Source organism: Setaria italica, chromosome II (genome assembly GCF_000263155.2).
Source record: "Setaria italica strain Yugu1 chromosome II, Setaria_italica_v2.0, whole genome shotgun sequence".
Classification (NCBI taxonomy): domain Eukaryota; kingdom Viridiplantae; phylum Streptophyta; class Magnoliopsida; order Poales; family Poaceae; genus Setaria; species Setaria italica.
In genome coordinates, this window is record NC_028451.1 from 15,326,269 (window position 1) to 15,345,838 (window position 19,570).

At 46.6% G+C, this 19,570-nt stretch overlaps 2 protein-coding genes across 2 annotated transcripts; one reads left to right on the top strand and one right to left on the bottom strand.

Annotated features, from left to right (window-relative positions):
- The first annotated feature begins 9 nt into the window (after positions 1-9).
- LOC101753169 (arogenate dehydratase/prephenate dehydratase 6, chloroplastic) lies at positions 10-1,808 on the top strand. The gene has a single exon (XM_004956136.3). The coding sequence runs from the start codon at positions 96-98 to the stop codon at positions 1,452-1,454; it is 1,359 nt and encodes a 452-aa protein (XP_004956193.1). The 5' UTR covers positions 10-95; the 3' UTR covers positions 1,455-1,808.
- A 2,594-nt stretch (positions 1,809-4,402) lies between these two features.
- Positions 4,403-18,775, bottom strand: LOC101754395. Its single transcript, XM_012843615.3, has 23 exons — positions 18,121-18,775; positions 17,301-17,599; positions 17,061-17,202; positions 16,731-16,834; positions 16,293-16,501; positions 16,033-16,128; positions 15,584-15,802; positions 15,253-15,293; positions 14,702-14,770; positions 14,483-14,583; positions 14,290-14,374; positions 14,078-14,176; positions 13,287-13,355; positions 13,071-13,202; positions 12,813-12,907; positions 12,618-12,713; positions 12,425-12,455; positions 9,723-10,109; positions 8,317-8,418; positions 7,920-8,177; positions 7,649-7,774; positions 6,968-7,528; positions 4,403-6,762 (listed from the first exon to the last, which is right to left on the bottom strand). Exons 1-23 carry the CDS (start codon positions 18,574-18,576, stop codon positions 4,984-4,986), a joined length of 5,556 nt encoding a protein of 1,851 aa, XP_012699069.1. The 5' UTR covers positions 18,577-18,775; the 3' UTR covers positions 4,403-4,983.
- Positions 18,776-19,570: the final 795 nt, after the last annotated feature.

Below are 19,570 nucleotides of genomic sequence, written 5' to 3' on the forward strand. Positions count from 1 at the left end.
TCGATAGGTGGGAGGGAAAATAAAAATAAAAAAGCCAGCGCCCCGGAACACGGGGAGCGAAATCGCCCGGCCAATCCACCCACCCCAACCCCGACATGGAGGCCGCCGCCGCGGCGCCCGTGCTCGACGCCTTCTTCGCCGGGCCGCGCCACCACCACCACCAGCTCCGCCCCACCGCCGCCGCCGGAGGCGGCTGCAGATCCGCGCGCCTCCAGGCCCAGCCGTCCCGCGCCGCCGCCGCCCCCTACGCCCGCGCCGACTGGCAGGCCGCCTGCGCCATCCTCGCCAGCAACTCCAGCGGAGGCAACGGCGGCAGCACCAGCAGCGCCGACGCCAGCAACAGCAATAGCAGCAGCAAGCAGCCGGCGCCGCGGGTCAACGGGCAGGAGCCGCCGCGGCCGCCCGCGCTGGAGGCGACGCCGGCGCCGGTGCCCGCGGAGCTGGATCTGGTGCCGGTCTCCAACCTGCCCCGGCCCCTCAGCATCAGCGACCTGTCCCCGGCGCCGATGCACGGGTCCCAGCTCCGCGTGGCGTACCAGGGCGTCCCGGGCGCCTACAGCGAGGCGGCGGCCGCCAAGGCCTACCCGGGCTGCGACGCCATCCCCTGCGACCAGTTCGAGGTCGCCTTCCAGGCCGTCGAGCTCTGGATCGCCGACCGCGCGGTGCTCCCCGTCGAGAACTCCCTCGGCGGCAGCATCCACCGCAACTACGACCTCCTCCTCCGCCACCGCCTCCACATCGTCGGCGAGGTCCAGCTCCCCGTCCACCACTGCCTCCTCGCGCTCCCGGGGGTGCGACGGGAGCTCCTCACCCGGGTCATCTCGCACCCGCAGGCGCTCGCGCAGTGCGAGCTCACGCTCAACGCCATGGGGCTCAACGTCGCCCGCGAAGCCTTCGACGACACCGCCGGCGCCGCCGAGCACGTCGCCGCGGGCGGGCTCCGCGACACCGCCGCCATCGCGTCGGCGCGCGCCGCGGAGCTGTACGGGCTCCAGGTCCTCGCCGACGGCATCCAGGACGACGCCAGCAACGTCACGCGCTTCGTCATGCTGGCGCGGGAGCCCATCATCCCGCGCACCGACAGGCCCTTCAAGACCAGCATCGTCTTCGCGCACGACAACGACGGCACCTCCATCCTCTTCAAGGTGCTCTCGGCGTTCGCCTTCCGCGACATCTCGCTCACCAAGATCGAGAGCAGGCCGCACCGCCACCGCCCCATCCGCCTCGTCGACGACGCCAACGTCGGCACCGCCAAGCACTTCGAGTACATGTTCTACATCGACTTCCAGGCGTCCATGGCCGACGTCCGCGCGCAGAACGCGCTCGCCGAGATCCAGGAGTTCACATCCTTCCTCAGGGTGCTCGGCAGCTACCCCATGGACATGACGCCGTGGGACGCCGCGCCGTCCTCGTGGTCCTCGCGCGTCGACAATAGCAGCAGCCAGCACTTGTAGAGATTGCTGAATGCTGATCAATCAATCAGCCAAGGTAGCCACGGATCGATCGATCAATCAATCAATGGTGAATTGCCACTTCTTTCAATTAGGAAGGAAGGACGCACGAAACGTTTCTTGGTTCTTTCATTCGCTTTTGTTTTGGAGGAGATCAAACTGCATCGCGTTTGGTCGATGCTTTCTCCTCGATGCTCCTAGCTCCCTTTTCGATTTGTGTTCATCAAATCCAGAGAGGCGGTAGAGGGGCTCTTGTTGTACGCTGCTGGTGTATGTAAGTACAGTATATTCTTATACTTGTTTAAACCTTTGAAGAAATCAATCATGCGAAACCATGGAATTCAAAATGAAAACCAATTCTTTAGAGCAACAGGCATTGCTGCCTGCATCCACTGTTATGATGAACTGAACTGTTGATGGGCATGTCCCGATCGTGTCTGGATAGGCTCACCGATCGATCAAAACGCGACCTTGTGTTCCTTGCTGGAACTCTTCCTGTCGTTGCCTGTTGAGATTGGCATTTGCATTTTGGGAGGATGCGGGAAGATTCGATGGCCGGCGGCGTGGTTGGTGTGCGGGCGAGAGGCTGTGGTGTGAGCTGTGACTTTGCCTTGGTGAAGCAAGAGGTAGAGGACTCTTCTTTCGTTGGGTACATACGTACAGTAGGAGGAGAGGAGTTGACGGTGGAGACTTGGGAGCCATCTATTTTCTACCAGCACAATACGTTGCCCTTACGGGCCACGATTAGAACTAAATAAATAACATAACTTGCCTTGAAAATCTTAAATTTGTTCCGATTCCAATAATTTATTATCCTATATTTTACACTTGTATATATTTTATTTAATTATTTCTACTCATTTGAAAAGCATAAAGACATATTATAACAATCATACATCCCAACCTTAGTCTTTACCGGGTGATTGTGTCGAACAACACATAAGGTAATCTGCGTATTGATGCGTCTTTAATTTCATTTAGAAGTTTTTCACTGATTTTATGCGCCGTGCATTATACCGGCCACCCCTCTCTCTCCCTCGCACTCTCCCTCTCTCTCAAGTCTACCATAGCTCTTTATGAATTGTGATGTATAAACTGAACAGATAAAATGTACCAACTTAGTCTCTTTCGGAAGAAAATGAATTGAACAACCTTTGCTCTTGAGTCTTGGGCGTATCTAGTCAACTCTGCGGAAACAAACTTCTACTTATGCATGCGAGGACCATGCGTGGCCCATGCACAGTGTCGAGCATGTCTTGCGTGAACCGTACACCGGACAGACGAACTGCTATAGCTGGCATGCAACATTCCCACAACTCGACACTGCCACCGATGACTGCTCTAGCTGGCATGCAATATTCCCACAACTCGACACTGCTAGAAGGCCCACCGATGATGCATGGAGAAACAAAGGACATGTTGCGTTGAATCGCCAATGCGTCCACTTAGGCTTATCCACTCTGTCACCGTGGACGGAGCCACTTAATCCACTCACCCATTTCTCTCTCATCTATACTTCTTCCCAGCTCTGCTGTGGTGATCCCCACAGCCACCCTAGCTCAGGCCTCAAGTCAAGGAGCCTCTTCAGCGTCTTCGCAGCGTCTCCCGAGTGCGTCGCCAGGCACCACCTGCTGCCCCCTCCTTCCCCCGACCCCACCTCGGTCCGTCGTCTTCTTGAGCTTTGTCCGCTGCCACCTCCTCGAGCTTCCCTCTATCCACTGTCGAGCCACCAACTCCAGGCTCCAGCGGGGATGCACACCAGCACGTCGTCGCCACAAACACAATTCATGGTGCTCATCTACGTCACCATTGGCATGGCCAGAGCTCATCCTAGACGGCACGGTGCGGCCTCGTCGCCCTCATCCCCCAAACAGTGGCTTGGGCGACGAGGATGCGCGTGGGCAACCACGCCATCTACGGTGAGGTTAGGGAAAGGGACTGGAGGAGGAGGGTACCGCAGCGAGCGGTGGCGCGGGCGGCCAGAGGATGGCGAGAGGGCTGATTGTGGAGGTGGCGGCCAATGGATGGCGAGGGGGCCAGCGGCGGACTGGAAAAGGAGGGCACGAGTGGATGGCACACGAAGGGACTTTTTAGCAAAATCGACGAGTCCTATTCCAAGGACTGCAGGTTGATTAAAAAAAGTTGAGAGACTTTTTTGCAAAACAACCACAGCGGTCAAAAGAAACAACAGCACTTTAATATTATGTAGAGATAAGCGGCAGGTGGTAGGTGTAAGTGCCTGATTTTGACTAGACAGACAAGGCACTCAACTCCTCCAATTCGTTAGGCTGCACAAGCATGAAGCGTGGTTCGGTGCAAGATGAGCATCGCGCCAGCTTTTCCTCACGTCATGCTACTCGATGCATTGATGCATGACAGATCTAAGGAGTAAGGAGGGGCATCTACCATTTTCCAGTAAGAGACGATGCTTTAGTCTTGGCATGAGGGCAACAACAATCGTGGCAAATCCCATCGTCCTCACAAACTACTACCGGAGATCTTGGTAGGTGAAATTTGAGGTGGCAATGGAGAATATGCTCCCGGTCATGCTTGCTGGCAGTGGCAGGTAGATAATTGCAGAAAGGGAAAGCAAGAGTCCCGATCAAGACCACAGGATTGGCAAACACAATTATAACAGTGTACAACCCATTCTGATTAGTTAATAAGAGTTTAAGAGTAATTTTCGTGATGAATCTAGCAGCATAAACCATAGATTGTCTACTTTTCGTATGCATTGATAGGTCGATTTAAACAAGTTTCGCCAACTGGAATCCTGAAACAAATTACATTCGGAATTGGACCAACTAACAACCTTCCTACCTTATGTAAGTGCAAAATGAAAGGCTTTCAGATAATCAGGTCCATCATCAACAAAGTGAGCTCGTTGAATCGTTGTTTGCCTATTCGTTCGTGCAACTCGAAAACGCGTTAACGGAACCATGACACTGGGGAAAAAAATACGATGACAGGTTGACAGCAAATCGATCACAACTAACCTGTTTAGCCCTGCCTATCATGTTCTATTACTATCGGTTTCTTCTCAAGTACAAAAATCCCTACTTCTCAAAAGATCGAGAGCGAGTATGTCGTCAGAAACACAGTATAGACTTACATGCGGGGCATCTTCCCCTTTTTCCTCGTAAATAAACAATACATTCTTTTGACATGCTCCTACAAAGCTTTTCTTTCTATCAACAGAAAGATCCTTCTCCTCAGATGGAGTCCAAAAATATTAAGCTTTTGATTATTCTGATTCATATGGCCAAAGCGCGCTCCCCCAGGGCCTTATTCTTTGACTCATGTGGATTTCTACAGGAAATCCATGGAAGATTTCAGTTCTTCACCAAAATTTTGTTTTTGATACTGCCTGCCACCTTCCCACTAATCCGTCTACATGTATACCATCAGCCCCGTTGCAACAGACCGCCTGCCGCTGCACAGTTTCCTCATTCAAACCCCTTCAGGCTCCCTCCATCTCGAGGCCCCCAGAAGAGTTTAGCTGCTGCTTCAGCTGCTGTGCACAACAATCATGCTAGTCCACCTCCATGCCGTTGTTTGAGCCTCTTGGCATACATCTTACATGGACTATGGGCACATGCTCTTCGCCCTCAACATTGCTTCCACAGCTGCCTTCTCTCTTGGGGTAATCCAAAAACACTGCATCCTTGTACATCCAGTCCCCCTTCTCAACAGAATAGATGTCATCAAATGGCTCCCCACATAGCGCACAGATAATTTGGCTCTCATCTGCAGGAACCATAAACTCACACACTTCTTCTGCAGAACCTAAATCCGCATCAGATGCCTCAGCGCTGTCCTCAATTTCATGAGATCCATCAATGTAACTGTTCTTGCTAGGGTACCATTTTTTAGGTGCGATACCAGCATAGCTCTTAGACTCCCTTGACACAGGACATGGCGCGTGCGACCTCAATTCCTCTTCAAGACTGAACCTTTCACCACAGGTTTTACACTGATAGTTTTGGTCACCAAACAGGCTGCTAATCACATGTTCATGGCACTCACGAAGTATCTCTTGCTTGAACTCCAGGCCAATAAGGTCACCTGTCTTGATTTTGATAACTTTGGGTAACAAAGTGTTTGTTGGGGCTGATGAATCAGAATTAGATGTCTCCTTACCAACTGAAGGCTTCTGAGCTGGCATAGGCATAGCTGAAGCTGCAACATCTGTAGCGTTTGCGCTTGATGCTTTATTTGGCTGTGAAGGGCCAGCAGCAGATGAATCAGTGGCTGGCGAAGAGATCAACCCCTTTGCAACCAGGGAACTGAGAAGGCTTGAGAGCGGTGCAGCTATCCCCGCACTCTGTGTTGGAGGTGGTGGCAGGCCCGGTGGCAAAGGTGGACGAGCAGTGTTTGGTGCCTGTGTTTGCAAAGTGGTATTTTCGCCAGCTGCATTTTGCAGTGATGAAGATGCCACTGGAGGAGATGGCAGAGTACGTGGAAGTGGCCCACTTGGAACAAGAGGTTGTGCCCTCAAACTTGCAAGATCGCTGGGGTTATTTGGTTTGAACCCACTCTTTATGAGACCAGCCAACAAATTACTAGCACTTGTCAGATCTGAGGTTATAGGGGTGGGATCACTGGGTAAAGAGACTTCTCCAAGCTGGATGGAAGGTCTCGACAACGATGGAGAATTTTCACGTGAAAAGCTTGCCTGCACTTGATCAGTTGGCTTGATATGTGACTTTGGCTGCAAGGTAGCATACTTTTGTCCCTGCTGGGTTGCTAGTAGACTAGGTTGTCCCTGAGGAAGTCCAGCATTGTGAGACATAAAATGAGAATCTTTAGCAAGTGCTGCCGCTCTTAGGCTATATTCTTCTTGAGGATTTTGGCCCAATTGAGAAAATGATCTGGAAGGATAAAAATCAGGCTCAGCAGGATTTGGAGAACTCTGACGTACAAAGGGTGCAGTAGATGAAGGTGAGTGAGCTGGTGGAGGAGAAGATGACCAATATCTGTGCTTTTGCTGCCCAAAAGTCTCAGTTGATCTTATTGGTACACTGTTTGCACTATCTAGGCTTGATCTTCCAGCGTAAGGTCCTGATAACCCAACAGGTACAGACGAAGTGATACTTGCTGACATGGTACCAGTATAAATAGTAGACCTCTCTCCTGGCTGATTGGAAAACCTTGATATCCTAGGATCCAGCCCAATGTCTGGGTGTGTGTTTTCCTGGGATGCCCAGAGAGAGGAACTTCGAGGTGCCGGCAACTGTTGTCCATCAGGCCTAATTTCCCGATCAATTCTTGGTCCCACCTCATGCTTACCATGAATGTACTCTTCATGATCCTGAACAATTGAAAGACAACAGTATTATAATCTTTTCTGACTAGAACGAAAAAGTGGAAGATATATAACGAAAATTTTCATTGTGAATGGTTCACATTGAAACAACAGACAACATAATAGACAGTTTATTGCATCTGGCAATACTATGTACAGTAATGAGCATATCATGATTACTGGATTTCTCCAATAACTTTGATTCACATACCATGTATGCCGCAAGTCTTCTATCTTGACCTGTTGCAAGTCCAAATCTTGGGTCTAGATGTTCAACAGCTCCTCCCTCTGCCCATTTAGCCCTTTGGAGGCTTGCAAACTTAGCATTGCCATCATCGACCATCCATTCTCCTTTTCTTACAGTGCTGTTACTACCATAATCTGCTGCTTGAGAATGTACATCATCCCACACATACTCTTCTTCCTCGGAGTGCTTCCAGCTTTTGTTTGATGAAGGCCTACCAATTCTATCAGGATCAATGGAAGGAGTTGGAAGAAGTGCACTATCCAAACGTACAGGTCCTGATGGCCGAACATCCTTGCTTGCATAAAAGTTGCTGCGCCGGTCAAATTGTTCTTCAGAAGAGCCAACACCAGTGGCATAATACGGCCCCCCGATTCCATCTTGACCTTTGGATTTTGAGCGAACTTGACCAGTTCCCACAACAGCTTGTTGTGAAATGTTGGAGAATCCAAGACCCCTGACATCTCTACCTGCCTGTTTTTCATTAACAGGATTGCTAAAAGGGTCCCTCTGAGTGCGCTGTATGTTCTGCATATTATAGTTAAAGTACTATATTAGGGGAACAATGTGTGAACGAAAGCACTGATACTTTCCTGGCATTTTACATGAAGAGGTATCAAAAAGCCAAAGAGATTACAAAGAACTTACAGGCCTAGCATTAGGAGCATCTAATCGTCGCCCTGCACTTCTATCAGTACCTAGCCTGTTAGCCCTCTCAATATCATTGCCTGCATCAGCAATTACAGCTGTCTTAGCACCACTTCCCAGTATCCCCTGTACGAGGTAAGGAAAAACAGCATCAGAAACAAAATCACATGAGGTGCAATAGAACAAAGTGGAAGCTACAATGCTAGACATTATACATGAAGGTCAGAGGAGTGAATAGGTATATCCAGACAAGTTGAGATAGATGGCTTACCTTAGTTGGTTGATTGAGCTGCTGTCGTGCTTCCAAATATTTTGGATTTACATGTATGCTATTGGATGGCCGCGGGGATTGAGATTCAGGCCTCGATGGTGTGGCACTTGAGGATCCATTGGCAGATGACTGAAAACCAAGGTCTTTCTCAATCATTTGGAGCGGATGAGGAGGAAACACTCCTTTCCATGTTCCGAAAAGGTGCCTCATGCTATGATGTATAGAAGGATCAACTTGTTTATACGCCTTGCAGAACACCTAGCAACAAAAGCAACCAAAGAAAACTAACGTTGATTGTGATATACAAGTTACACTCAAAATAAAGAAAATATTGCTCCAGGGTTTGGAACTGTCTTTATTCTCACATCAAGAAGATGGCATAGGACGGGATACTAACCTCTGGTAGTCTTGAAGAGAAATGTTTAACATAATCTTTTCCAATATTCTTGACAATACTGTCAAGTAGATATAGAGATGGTAGCTTCTGTTCACTTGGAACCTACAGGCACAAGCAACCATCAAATGAGATAGATATGCCCCCCTCCATCCGTAGTGGATAACAATCACATAACATTATAGAAAGAGCTAAAACCAGAAGCAAGATTGTACTAATGCAGGGAAACAGGAACCAAACAACGCTGATATGCCTCAAATGTTGATTCAAGACAAGAACACTAGCAGATATGATTTGATGACAGAACATATCCAATGGTGTGGATCTTTCAGTTCCAATGACTACCTAGTTGAAAAGGACCAATGGTGTTTATTAATCCCTTCTCTTCGATGACTATGTCTCAATCCTACTTCTGAAGAATCCCGTAATTTTCCTTTTAGCATACAACCAAGGAACAAAATGAGCCTAAACAATATGCCACCTCAACCTGAAGACAGCAGCAAGATTACAGAAAGAAGTAACACAACCAAGACAACCAAATGTTTGGCAGTTATCCAGGAATGTGAGAAGCCCAGCGCATGTCACACTTGTGGCATAGATTATTATACTTCATACTTCCCTGTTCTTTCATCAGCGCATCCATACATCATACAGATTTACATGACAATATATGATACACTTCAGTTTGGAATAGAACTTTCTGAATTCTGAATCCTTTGTGATTCACCATTAAATCAGATAGGTACACAAATATCAAGAGATTATTGGTCGGTATGAGAGTAGCATATCAAGAAATCTGTGCCAAAGTTTCTGAAAGCGTGGGAATGAAACGGTTTTGAAGCAGTGCCCAACCATAAGCCAATAGCTTAAGATTGTTTACCGCCACTGATAACTGCTGTAGCCCTCTAATTAGCAGAGGGTGGTTCCAACCATAATGTTCATATTTGTTTTGCCATGACACACGGGTCCGAATTTAAACAGCAAATGAAAATTTGGGAAATTAAATCGAGCAAAGGAACTTCACGAGAGAATTCATAAAACCACGTATTTAGCATCACAAGTGAGCAACGCAGGCACGAGAGAGCAAGAGAGAGAAAAAGAGGGGGTGAGAGAGATTTGCCGCGGCAAAGATAGGTCAATCAGTATTTTCTTTTCCAGCTATTTTACACACAACAATTCCCTTCGCAACATCACAGCGATTGATCTCGATAGCAACCATGGACACCAGTACAATGCACAGAGGCCTGAGAATCCAACAACACCACCTAGCACATGCACTGTATCTAGCATCAGACACAGACGGTGCTTGCTGCTACTTGCCGGAGCCTTAGTATTACTTTTACATGGTGAATTGAAGGGGAAAGGAGGGTACTTTGATGAGTGTAAGGGGAGTCAAAGGCAAAGGTCACCTCGAGGATGTTGGCGCAGATGAGGGCGGCAATGGGCTTGGCGGCCTGGAGGTTCTCGCCGGCGATGATGGTGAGGTTGGTGATGATGGGCTTGGAGTTGAAGGTCAGCTCCCCGAGCGCGGTCCGGTACTGTCCGAGCAGCTCGTCGACCAGCGCCTGCTCGGCGGCGCTGGCTGCGGCGCCATTGGAGGCGGCGGCGTAGGACGAAGATCTGGGGTCCCGCGGCGGCGGCTGCGCGAGGCGCGGCTTCTTGGCGACGCCGGGGTCGGGGCCCGGCGCGGATCTGCGGGAGGCGGCGGAGGCCTCCATGGGGGCCGCGGAGGCGGAGGCGCGCATGGCGGGGGGGAGCTTAGGGTTTGGGGCGCATAGGCATAGGGGAGGGAGCAGCTAGGGTTTGCGAGGCGGCTGAGGCAATCGAAGCCGAGCCCCGGAACCCGGGTTGGGAGACCGCCGAGTAGGGTTTGGGAATCGGGAGGAATGGATTTGGGCAGCGAGGGAGCGAGGAGGAGGAAGAGGCGGGGAGGTGGCTCGGACAGTGGACGCAGCAGCAGGTTTGATTTGATTTCGCCGGAGGAGCGTTTCGGGTCGAGGAGGGAGGGAGGGAGGAAGCAACGCGAGCCGCGAAGCGAGGAGGAACCGAGGAAGAGGACGCAGCTGCGCAAGCTGCTGCCCCCTTTTATCACCTAGCCCCTTTCTATTTGTGGAATTTGTGACGGTTAACTTGCTCACTCGCTCTGTCTGAGAATGCACATCTCCCCGCTTAGTAGTTTTTTTTTTTTGTTATAGGCCAAATCTTTGACCAACAATTCAATCTATTTGTAGTATACAAATTTTCATCTTAAAAAGAAAAGGTAGTGTATACCTTTGTGATACAAAATTGATGTTATTATTTACTTATGATTAAAAGTTTGTCACAAAATATTATATCAATAAAGCAATTGATAGTCAAATGTAATGCAAGGTATATTCAGTACCATGTTCATCTGTGCTGGACATAGTGAAAAAGTTGCTGAAACGCGGTGTAGAGAAATTTCAGGAAACACCAATTTAGCCATGATGACAACTACCAAAACACAGTGCTGGACAAAACGCGGAGTAGAAACAAGTTTGCCACAAAAAGTGTGCTGTGCTGGATAAGTGTGCAGAGCTCCGTCAACCTTTTGTCTATCGTAAAGACACAGATTGTAAATGTGAGCAGACAAGGTTGCTGGAAAGTAGCAAAGAAAGCACGATCCTGTGCAGACCTCTGGTCTACCTTTTGCCGGCGATCAATTGTTCATGATCTGTGTAGGAACCCCCTGAAGTGAAGAAATGGTTACAGCTTTTTGGCCATGGTAATCAATAAACCATGTTCCGAGATCATCACAATTCAATCCAAAGATTCGAACTCCTCCATAAAAGGCCCACCAGGCTAGGAACTGAAGCCCTGAAAAATCAGCGTCAGTACTTGCATGCACTGATGAAAATTATATGCGCAACAACTTCGTGACACCGAAATTATTCCATCAGGTCAGACATATCTGCTGCACGGACATAATATCTGGCAATCAGTGAACTAGTGAAGTCATGAACCCACACCACAAGCATGGCAGGAAACCCAAAGACATTCATGTCTGCTTGCTGATATTCAGCTTCGGCGACAACAATACAGGTACTATCACTCACCTAATTTCATGGTATGTTACATTACAATTTACAAGAGATGAAGAAACAGGCATACATACAGATATACATCAGCTTCTACGGAACTGCACTGCTTGGTCTAGGTCAGTAATAGAATCAAAGGCCTGAAGCAAGTCAGCCAAAATCTTTTGTTTTCATGGCTACCTGTAGTTACATACTGTACAAAGAAATCTATAGACTGGAATTTACAGGAAATGGTCAGGAAATTTGAACCCAACGTGCATTCTCTGATGTGAGCAAGATATCATCACAGGATAACTCCGTATAAGAAACAAACTGAAAATCCAAATTAGCAAAGGATGTCATCCCACATCTCATGGGGAAGTTAGACTAACAGTTCCATCTGATATCCATTGAAGCAACATGCAGACCTGCAAGTAGTTATTATAGCCTCGTCAGCACTACTTTTCAAACAAAAAAAAAGGAAAAAGAAAAGGTAAATTGACTTGTAAAATAAAGTTGGAGCAGTAAGAGCTCAGCGAACAGCACTGAAGCACTCAATCTTTAAAAACAGGAACATTCAGTTAAACATAGTGATGTGTAATCAATTTGGTACTTGTAGCATAAACCCAGTTAAAATGAAGAAGCCTAGATCAACTGTGCCTAATCCAAGTTACTTCCATTATCACAAATAATACTAGCAACAACTATCAGGAAAGACTAATCAAACCATGCATTTGAGGTACTCAAAACTATAATTTTGAGCATTCAGCGAATTATTACAGTAGCCATCAACTGGATGCATATATATGCATTACTCGCCTAAAATTTCTAAATTCAATATTTATGAACTCATTCCTTTAACCCAAGCCATTAACTTCTAATGTTCTATACAGCATACGTTGTGAGAAAACATAAAAATTGAGCACAAGAAGACAAAATGGACAGTAGATTGTGTTTGATTTTGTATTTACTTGAACTCAATCTCCTTGCAAATATCTAAGTAATCTCACATTCAACAATGCATAGATACTTCAAATTTTGGTAAGGAACAGAACTCAATGAAAATGGCAGCATACCTGGAGATATGGAAAGAAGTTGCTAGGTACACTTTGTTTGAAAGTGTAGATGCAGGAAACCATATTCTCAGAATGAAGTGATGCTGACAATGGATTATTCAGTTATAGCAGGTCAATTCAAAACCCTCCTTCGTGTTGATCTTATCACGACAACTCACTAAAATACACCTTCCTGTAACTCTATAAAGCAGGCTACGAATCTGAACGAATCAGCTGCGGCACTGGAACCTTAATTAATGGTCTCAAAGCTTCCATAATATTTGTAAATGAGGGTCTTCGCCATGGCTCACTACAAAAGACATAGCATTAGTAAATTAGGCCCAGGTCCTTGCTATTAAATTCGAAGTAAAAATGAAAGGGGCTATATAGGTGGAACAACATTCCATACTTTGCCCAGCAAGATTCAATTAACGCGGCTACTAGAGGATTCAGATCTTTCGGGATTTCAAGCCTTCTTCCTTTAAAACCTACAGCAGCAACCACCTGCAGAATAGTGTGGAGACCAACAGAGGTCAGTACAATATGGTATACAACACTTCAGGTGTTTTTTGTTTGTGGATAAGCAAAAAATGTGTTCTCGATGTGTTCAACACTCTCAATGAGGTTGTGTCACTTCATCAATCAGGCTACAGGATAATGAAGTTACCTGGGCAGGATTCAGGTTACACCATGGTTGTTGCAATGTCATTAGTTCCCATAGGATTACACCAAAACTGTAGACATCAGATTTCTCATTGGATGGTTCATCTCGAAGCACTTCAGGTGCCATCCATTCAGGCTGACATTTAAAACAAGATTATCGAAGGCTTATTTTCCAGTTAATGGGAGATGAACTTCAGAAAAAAGTGGAAAAGGCTCTTACAGTTCCAGCCAAAGACTTCGAAGACAGGAAGGTGTTAGCTTTTAGTCTTGAAAGGCCAAAGTCGCATACCTATGGAATATTTAAAACTTATTAAAGTTTGGGCAAGTAGATACCCTGATATCACGTTGTGATCAGGCAAAAAAAAATGCGAGTAAATAATAGCATGGAAACTAAAAGAACAGCCAAGTCAAGACAACATTAAATCAACAAGCTATTTATGATGTATCCTCTAGGAAGAATGACATGAAAATCCACATGCTATGTCAAGACCAGAGCTATTTCTCATTTGTTTAGGGAACTTAGCATCTATCGCAGAGGTTCCCCTAAATATGTTCACTGAAAAGCGACAAGGTGAACTTAGAAAAAAGAAAAAACTTGAGTGCAAATATCTCCACTACTACAATATGAGATCTCTTTGTGTGTTCTCTCGGTAATTTTCTCCACCAACACTTAAGGGCTCGTTTGGTAGCAATAATTATGCCCAATCCCCATTTACCGGAAGGGGGCCCCCAGACCGTCCCCAACGAACTGGATCAAATCTCAGGCTATGCAACAGAAAACAAGGAAGAACATGGAAGATTATAGCTCTATTTTCTCACCAAAAATCACATGTTTGCTAAGATTGGATAGTATTATGTTCAGATACTATTACAAGTTTCGATGTGCATAGGAACATTTAGCAAGATGTGTATGACTACTAACCATGTGTCAGCATAAAGCATCGCAGACAGTATGCACATGCAAATTTCGTTTGCCTAAATGCAATAAGAAATGAAGTTAATTGACCATACTTTGACAGTATACTTCTTGTCAACTAGAAGATTTGGAGACTTCAGATCACGGTGAACAATTGGAGGGCTGCGTCTATGCAGGTAGTTCATTCCTTTGGCCTGTAAAACCAGCAGAGAGGGTTCAGATAGTAACAGCGCATCGCTTTAATTTCATAACATGGGCATGTAAAGGTGTGGAGTTAACAGATAGGGAAAATGAGATAACACAATACCACGTCAAATGCCATGTTTAATCGACGCCTCTCATCCAGAACTTCCTTTGCACCACTCCTATGCAAAAGTTTATACAAACTACCCCTGCAATGAAAGAAAGGCATCACTTGTTGGAAGCAGCCTAGTGGGTAAACTATTATGATATCATACTATAAAGATAAACAAAGGTACAACCAAAAGGAACTTCCCAACCTAGACAAGTATTCTGTGACTATCGATAGGTTCGGCGGTTCAGTGACAGCACCCATGAATAGAACAATATTTGGATGTCTCAGACTTTTCATGATTGCAACCTACAAATTAAGAAAAAAATTCATGAGTTAACTACTTCGAATAGGGATACTCAATCATGTGGATATAGAGTAGTACAGGCATAACATAGTCCAACAACATTAAAACTATTAGACGGACCTCTCTCATAAACTCCCTGAAGCGCTCTGGATGAAAATCCTGCTCCATAAGTATTTTGACTGCAACATCCTGTGAAAATATGGAGTTGGTTTCATTATTGAGCTCAATATCACCAGAACAGTGGACCCACCCAGAGCAAAAGCAGCATAATGGGAGGTTACTATTGAATGTGTTATTGAGTCTGTTTTGGTGCTAGATGAGAAGTTTGCACACAATTGAGTAGTCAGTTAGCACTAGTAGTCAGCTGGATTAGGAAAGAGAAGACCAGCTCCGTTAGGAAAGGGAAAGGGGCCAATAAAGTCAATCTAAATTATGTTATAAGTCCACTTAAGTTAAGCTGAGACTAGATCTTAGTCATAGAAGGGTTCAGCCATAAGGGTTGACTATGTAATAGATTGAATCGAATAAGAAAGAAATCAATCTAATCCCCTTTCCCAACCCCTCTAGTTCAATAATGGGGCACAGTCAATCAGAATAAAGAAGCAAAGGCAACAATATTTTCACACCTGTCAGTTACAGCTTATGAATAAATAGAGCACGCAAAAGCTTACCGATCCATGCCAATCAGCACGATGAACTGTTCCAAAAGAACCTGTCAAAAAATGGGTTTATTAAATCAGCAAAAATGTTCTTTTGATAGGGTAGATACATCAAGTCAACAGGCAAATTACTCAGCATCACTAAATTTGATTAAATACTAAAATTTCTTCTTTTTTCCCTCGAATATACAAAACTATGCATCGTTATATTAAGAAGAAAATAAAATAAAATTTCTAACATGGTCGATTGCAGTGCTATTAGCAGACATACAAGACATGATTGTTTTCCCTTTTTTTCTGGTGGGCTAGAAAGGGCTGAACTTTCAAGTATTATGTCATATACCTGCTCCAATCTTCTCCTTTAAAATCAGCTCATTCCATGGAATGATCAGATCATCCGCAGCAAGTGACAGATCACTGACTGTATGCCGCAAGTGCTGAGTCTCCTCAATTAATTTCAATTCTTTCTTCTTATCAAGCTTTATATTGGAGGAAGTAATTAGTGGCAAAACCTCCCGAGGAGCTTCTGGCACAATAATGTCCGGCTTTATTGCTGCTTGCCCTGCATCACCAGAACATAAATATATCGACTTCAGACAACCATCCAATTATATACATGTATGATGCAGGGCTACAGTAAACCATGCAAATTTTCCTGGTACAGGTGCAAGGGGTGTACTATCTCTTGTGATAATATGTACATGTAGCGTGGTACAGCAGCAAGCCCCTCATTTGATATTTCAACACTCAGAACAAAAGGCGGTGATGTCTCAGAAGATAGTCATGCACTACCTTTTCCTGGCATCCAGCTGTTAATAATCTCGTCCCCAGCAATATGTTTCTTGGAATAAGGTTGGTCCAGAGTAGTTACTGCACTAGTAGCAGCACCTGAAAATGCATGATACAGCTGATAGATATAAACATTCTTGATGAAGACTCCTTACTTAGCCTATATCAACAGCTTACTGGAAAGTTATTGATATACATAATGAAGCACTCTTGAGTCTTGACTCATGAAGAAATAAGTTAATAACTATTCAGAAACTAATTACCTGTAGAAGAATCACTGAACAAGAGATTCAGTGAATGGCAATCTGAGAAGTACTGCTTGGCTACCGAGCTGAAATTTGAAGTGATCTCCAATGACCTAAATTTGGGAGGATGAAGAGGTGAGGACACCGATAGTGAGTAGGGACCATTGACAAACGAATCAGGATCACTAAGTTGGCCAGGATCCCCAATTAAATCAACCAAGTATTCCCTGCCAAAATGAAGTTAAAAAGAGATGAGTACAGCACAAGTCAAACATTAGGGTGGTCAATTGATGCTAACGAAATAACAGGTAAGCATGAGTCGTCCATGCCAAAAGTTCTCTATACAAGTAAAACAATGATTAATGTGTCCCAGCAGGACCAAAATAGATATCCGCAAAATGGATCATAGATAAGACATAAAAGGGTTCTAGTTCCAGATCAGCTGGGGAAGGGTACCTTTCAAGCCCAAAGCGTACAAGACAGGAGGAGGCATCATCAGATTTACAATATTTACAACCCTTGACAACTCTACATGGAATACTGACTTTATCTGCTAACATCTGCAACAAAGAAGGTGAAGGCATTACATTAGTAAACATTCCAGGTTGTAAGAAATTTAGAAGGTACTAAGTTATTAATTTCTATTATGATCAAGTTATACAAAACTTTCATGTTCTGACTATGGATAGACAGAACTCTTTACCAACATTCATGTCGTGGTTGTCACTGAGACAACAGGCTTTCAAGATGGACAGACAGGAAAGCAATTTAAACCAGCAAACATACTTTGAATAGCAATGAGCGGTGCTTGCAGAGACCGACAGGGAGCTTTCCCAGATGAAGCACAACAGATCCTGCACTTGACTTGATGGCCTCATTGCACTCTTTCCATCGTGGAAGCAAGTTCTCTTCGTTGGACGTTGTACCCCTTGATGACGGACAAAAGATTAGAAGAAGAGTTTCAGAAAACCACATGAGCCAGACCAAAGTATAAGGCCTATAGGAGCTTGGCGACGCAACTCTCACCCCATCCTTGAAGATACGACTTTGGCTAGTTGGGTTACCACATCCTTGGCATCTGTACAGCTGGACGAAAGGCTGGAAGCATAACTCTCCAGCATACCTAAATCAAAATCAGTTCTCCGATCGATGAGAATGGCTTGAATTGAGGAATCATCTGGAAGGACAGATTTGAGGGATTCCATGGAGGGTATGCGGTTCTCTTCATGTATATCCGTGCATAGTGACCACACGAAGGGGTCCATCCCATGAATCACATAAAAACCATCTGGTATTGTGCTGTTGTATGATAGCGAGCCATTTACCTGAAAGAGTGTTAGGAAGCAAGCAATGGGAAAAAAATCAAAATGAGATAGATACCAGGTTTATGCAGGGTATATACAAATACAATCACAATGTGGAAGATAGATTTTTTACAACTGCATAGATCATTCTGATACAGCAATAAGATTGCTACACACATATATATGTATCTTTGATGCTGTTTAATTCACGGAAATAGTGAAATCCTAGTATGATTTCAGATGAGTTGAGCTACAGGATGTTGGTATGCATGAGCAGAACTATAATCAATTGAGCAACTGAACCCACAGCTTAGTTTCTGAAAATTAATGAACTATTATTAAGCATTGGCTACACCAAATTGCGGCATACAGAAACCAGAATTCCTCTCGTGAATCATCATTTCCAGCTTTTGTTTTCGAAGATTAATGGATTGTTAAGCACTGCTTTGACCAAATTGCAGCATTCTGAAACCCGAATTCCTCACAATCGCAACGATCGAATTGCTAATGAACAGAAAGCATAGGAGGAAAGGGAAGCTGACCCAGAAGCGATGCGAGAGGGACTCGGGGGAGGGCGCGGGATGCGCGAGCGGGAAGGCCCTCCCGTTCCCGCTGCCCCTGCCGCTCCCCGTTTCGCCGGGGTCGAGGAACCCCGGGTCCGCGGCGCAGGCGGCGTCGGCGCAGAGGCGGAGCGCGAGCGCGAGCTGCAGCTGGTAGGTCTCCTCGGCCTGCTGAGCCCAGCTCTTGCAGGGCGACGACCCGCCGGGAGCCGCCGCCGCGGCCGCCGATCCGGGCGGCGCGACGCCCGCGGCCGAGGCGGGGGCCTGGAGGTGGAAGGGGTAGTCGCTGGAGGCGGAGATGGAGCTCCCGGCGCCGTAGCTGCTGCCGCTGGACTGGCGCTGCAGGACGGTCGCGGGCGGAGGCCCGGGGGCGTCGTCGGGGAACTGGGAGAGGAGGGAGTAGGTGGTGCGGCGGGCGGCGCCGGGGGGCAGGTCCATGGCGGTGGCGGTGGAGGGCGGGGCCAAACCCTAGGCAGCGTCGGCGTGGCTCGTCGGCGGGGCGGTGGTTCCGTTCCGCCGGAAAGGCAGGCGGGTAGTTTCGGTGGGGATTGACAGGGTGGGGTGGGCCGTCGACGTCTCGTCGGTTGCGAGCGACTGCTACTAGTAAAACTGTGCGAGGCAGGCAGGCAGCGGCTGCGGGAGGACAGTGACGTGCGCTGCCCAGCCTGCCCTCGCCCCTCGGGCGGGTGGGCGGTGGGCGGTGACCGCGCGCCAGAGGCTGGCTGTGTGGATAGGGAGGAGTGGCCACACGCCGGCAGCAGCCGGGCAGGCACGGCTAGGCGAACCAGGCCGCGCCGCCAGGCACGGCACCAGGCAGGAGTGGCCGGGTCGCGGGCGGTCGGTTCGGAGGAGGCACGCCGGTAGCTGTGGCCCGTGGATGCTCTCTGTGGGCCTGTTTGGTTAGCATTGCTTATTTAAGTTGCTTATTGTAGTTGCTTATTTATAAGTCAAGGTGTTTGGTTTGGGTTGCTTATTTGCAATAAATGAGAGTGCTATTGACACATTTGCCCCTGCCATCCCATTTCCCTCTACCCCTAATTAAGGGCCTGTTTGGATGCGAAATCATAAAGTTTATGACATGTCACATCGGATGTTTAGATACTGATTAGAAGTATTAAATATAATCTAATTACAAAACTAATTACACAGATGGAGTCTAATTTGCGAGACGAATCTATTAAGCCTAATTAGTCCATGATTTGACAATGTGGTGCTACAGTAACCATTTGCTAATGATGGATTAATTAGGCTTAATAGATTCGTCTCGCGAATTAGTATAGGGGTTCTGCAGTTAGTTTTATAATTAGTTCATGTTTAGTCCTCCTAATTAGCGTCCGAACATCCGATGTGACCCCTCCTAAAGTTTAGTACCTCGTATCCAAACACCCCCTAATACTAGTGCTCCTGTTGTCCTGGTCCTTGGCGCCAGAAC

What these genes read in the sequence shown, in the direction of transcription:
- LOC101754395 (XM_012843615.3), bottom strand. Translation starts at nt 18,576, where the DNA reads ATGGACCTGCCCCCCGGCGCCGCCCGCCGCACCACCTACTCCCTCCTC. An exon ending in GTTCAGTGATTCTTCTACAG is followed by an intron (nt 16,129 to 16,292) that starts GTAATTAGTTTC and finishes ATGCATTTTCAG; the next exon opens with GTGCTGCTACTAGTGCAGTA. An exon ending in TCTCTTCAAGACTACCAGAG is followed by an intron (nt 8,178 to 8,316) that starts GTTAGTATCCCG and finishes TTTTGTTGCTAG; the next exon opens with GTGTTCTGCAAGGCGTATAA.
- LOC101753169 (XM_004956136.3), top strand. Translation starts at nt 96, where the DNA reads ATGGAGGCCGCCGCCGCGGCGCCCGTGCTCGACGCCTTCTTCGCCGGG.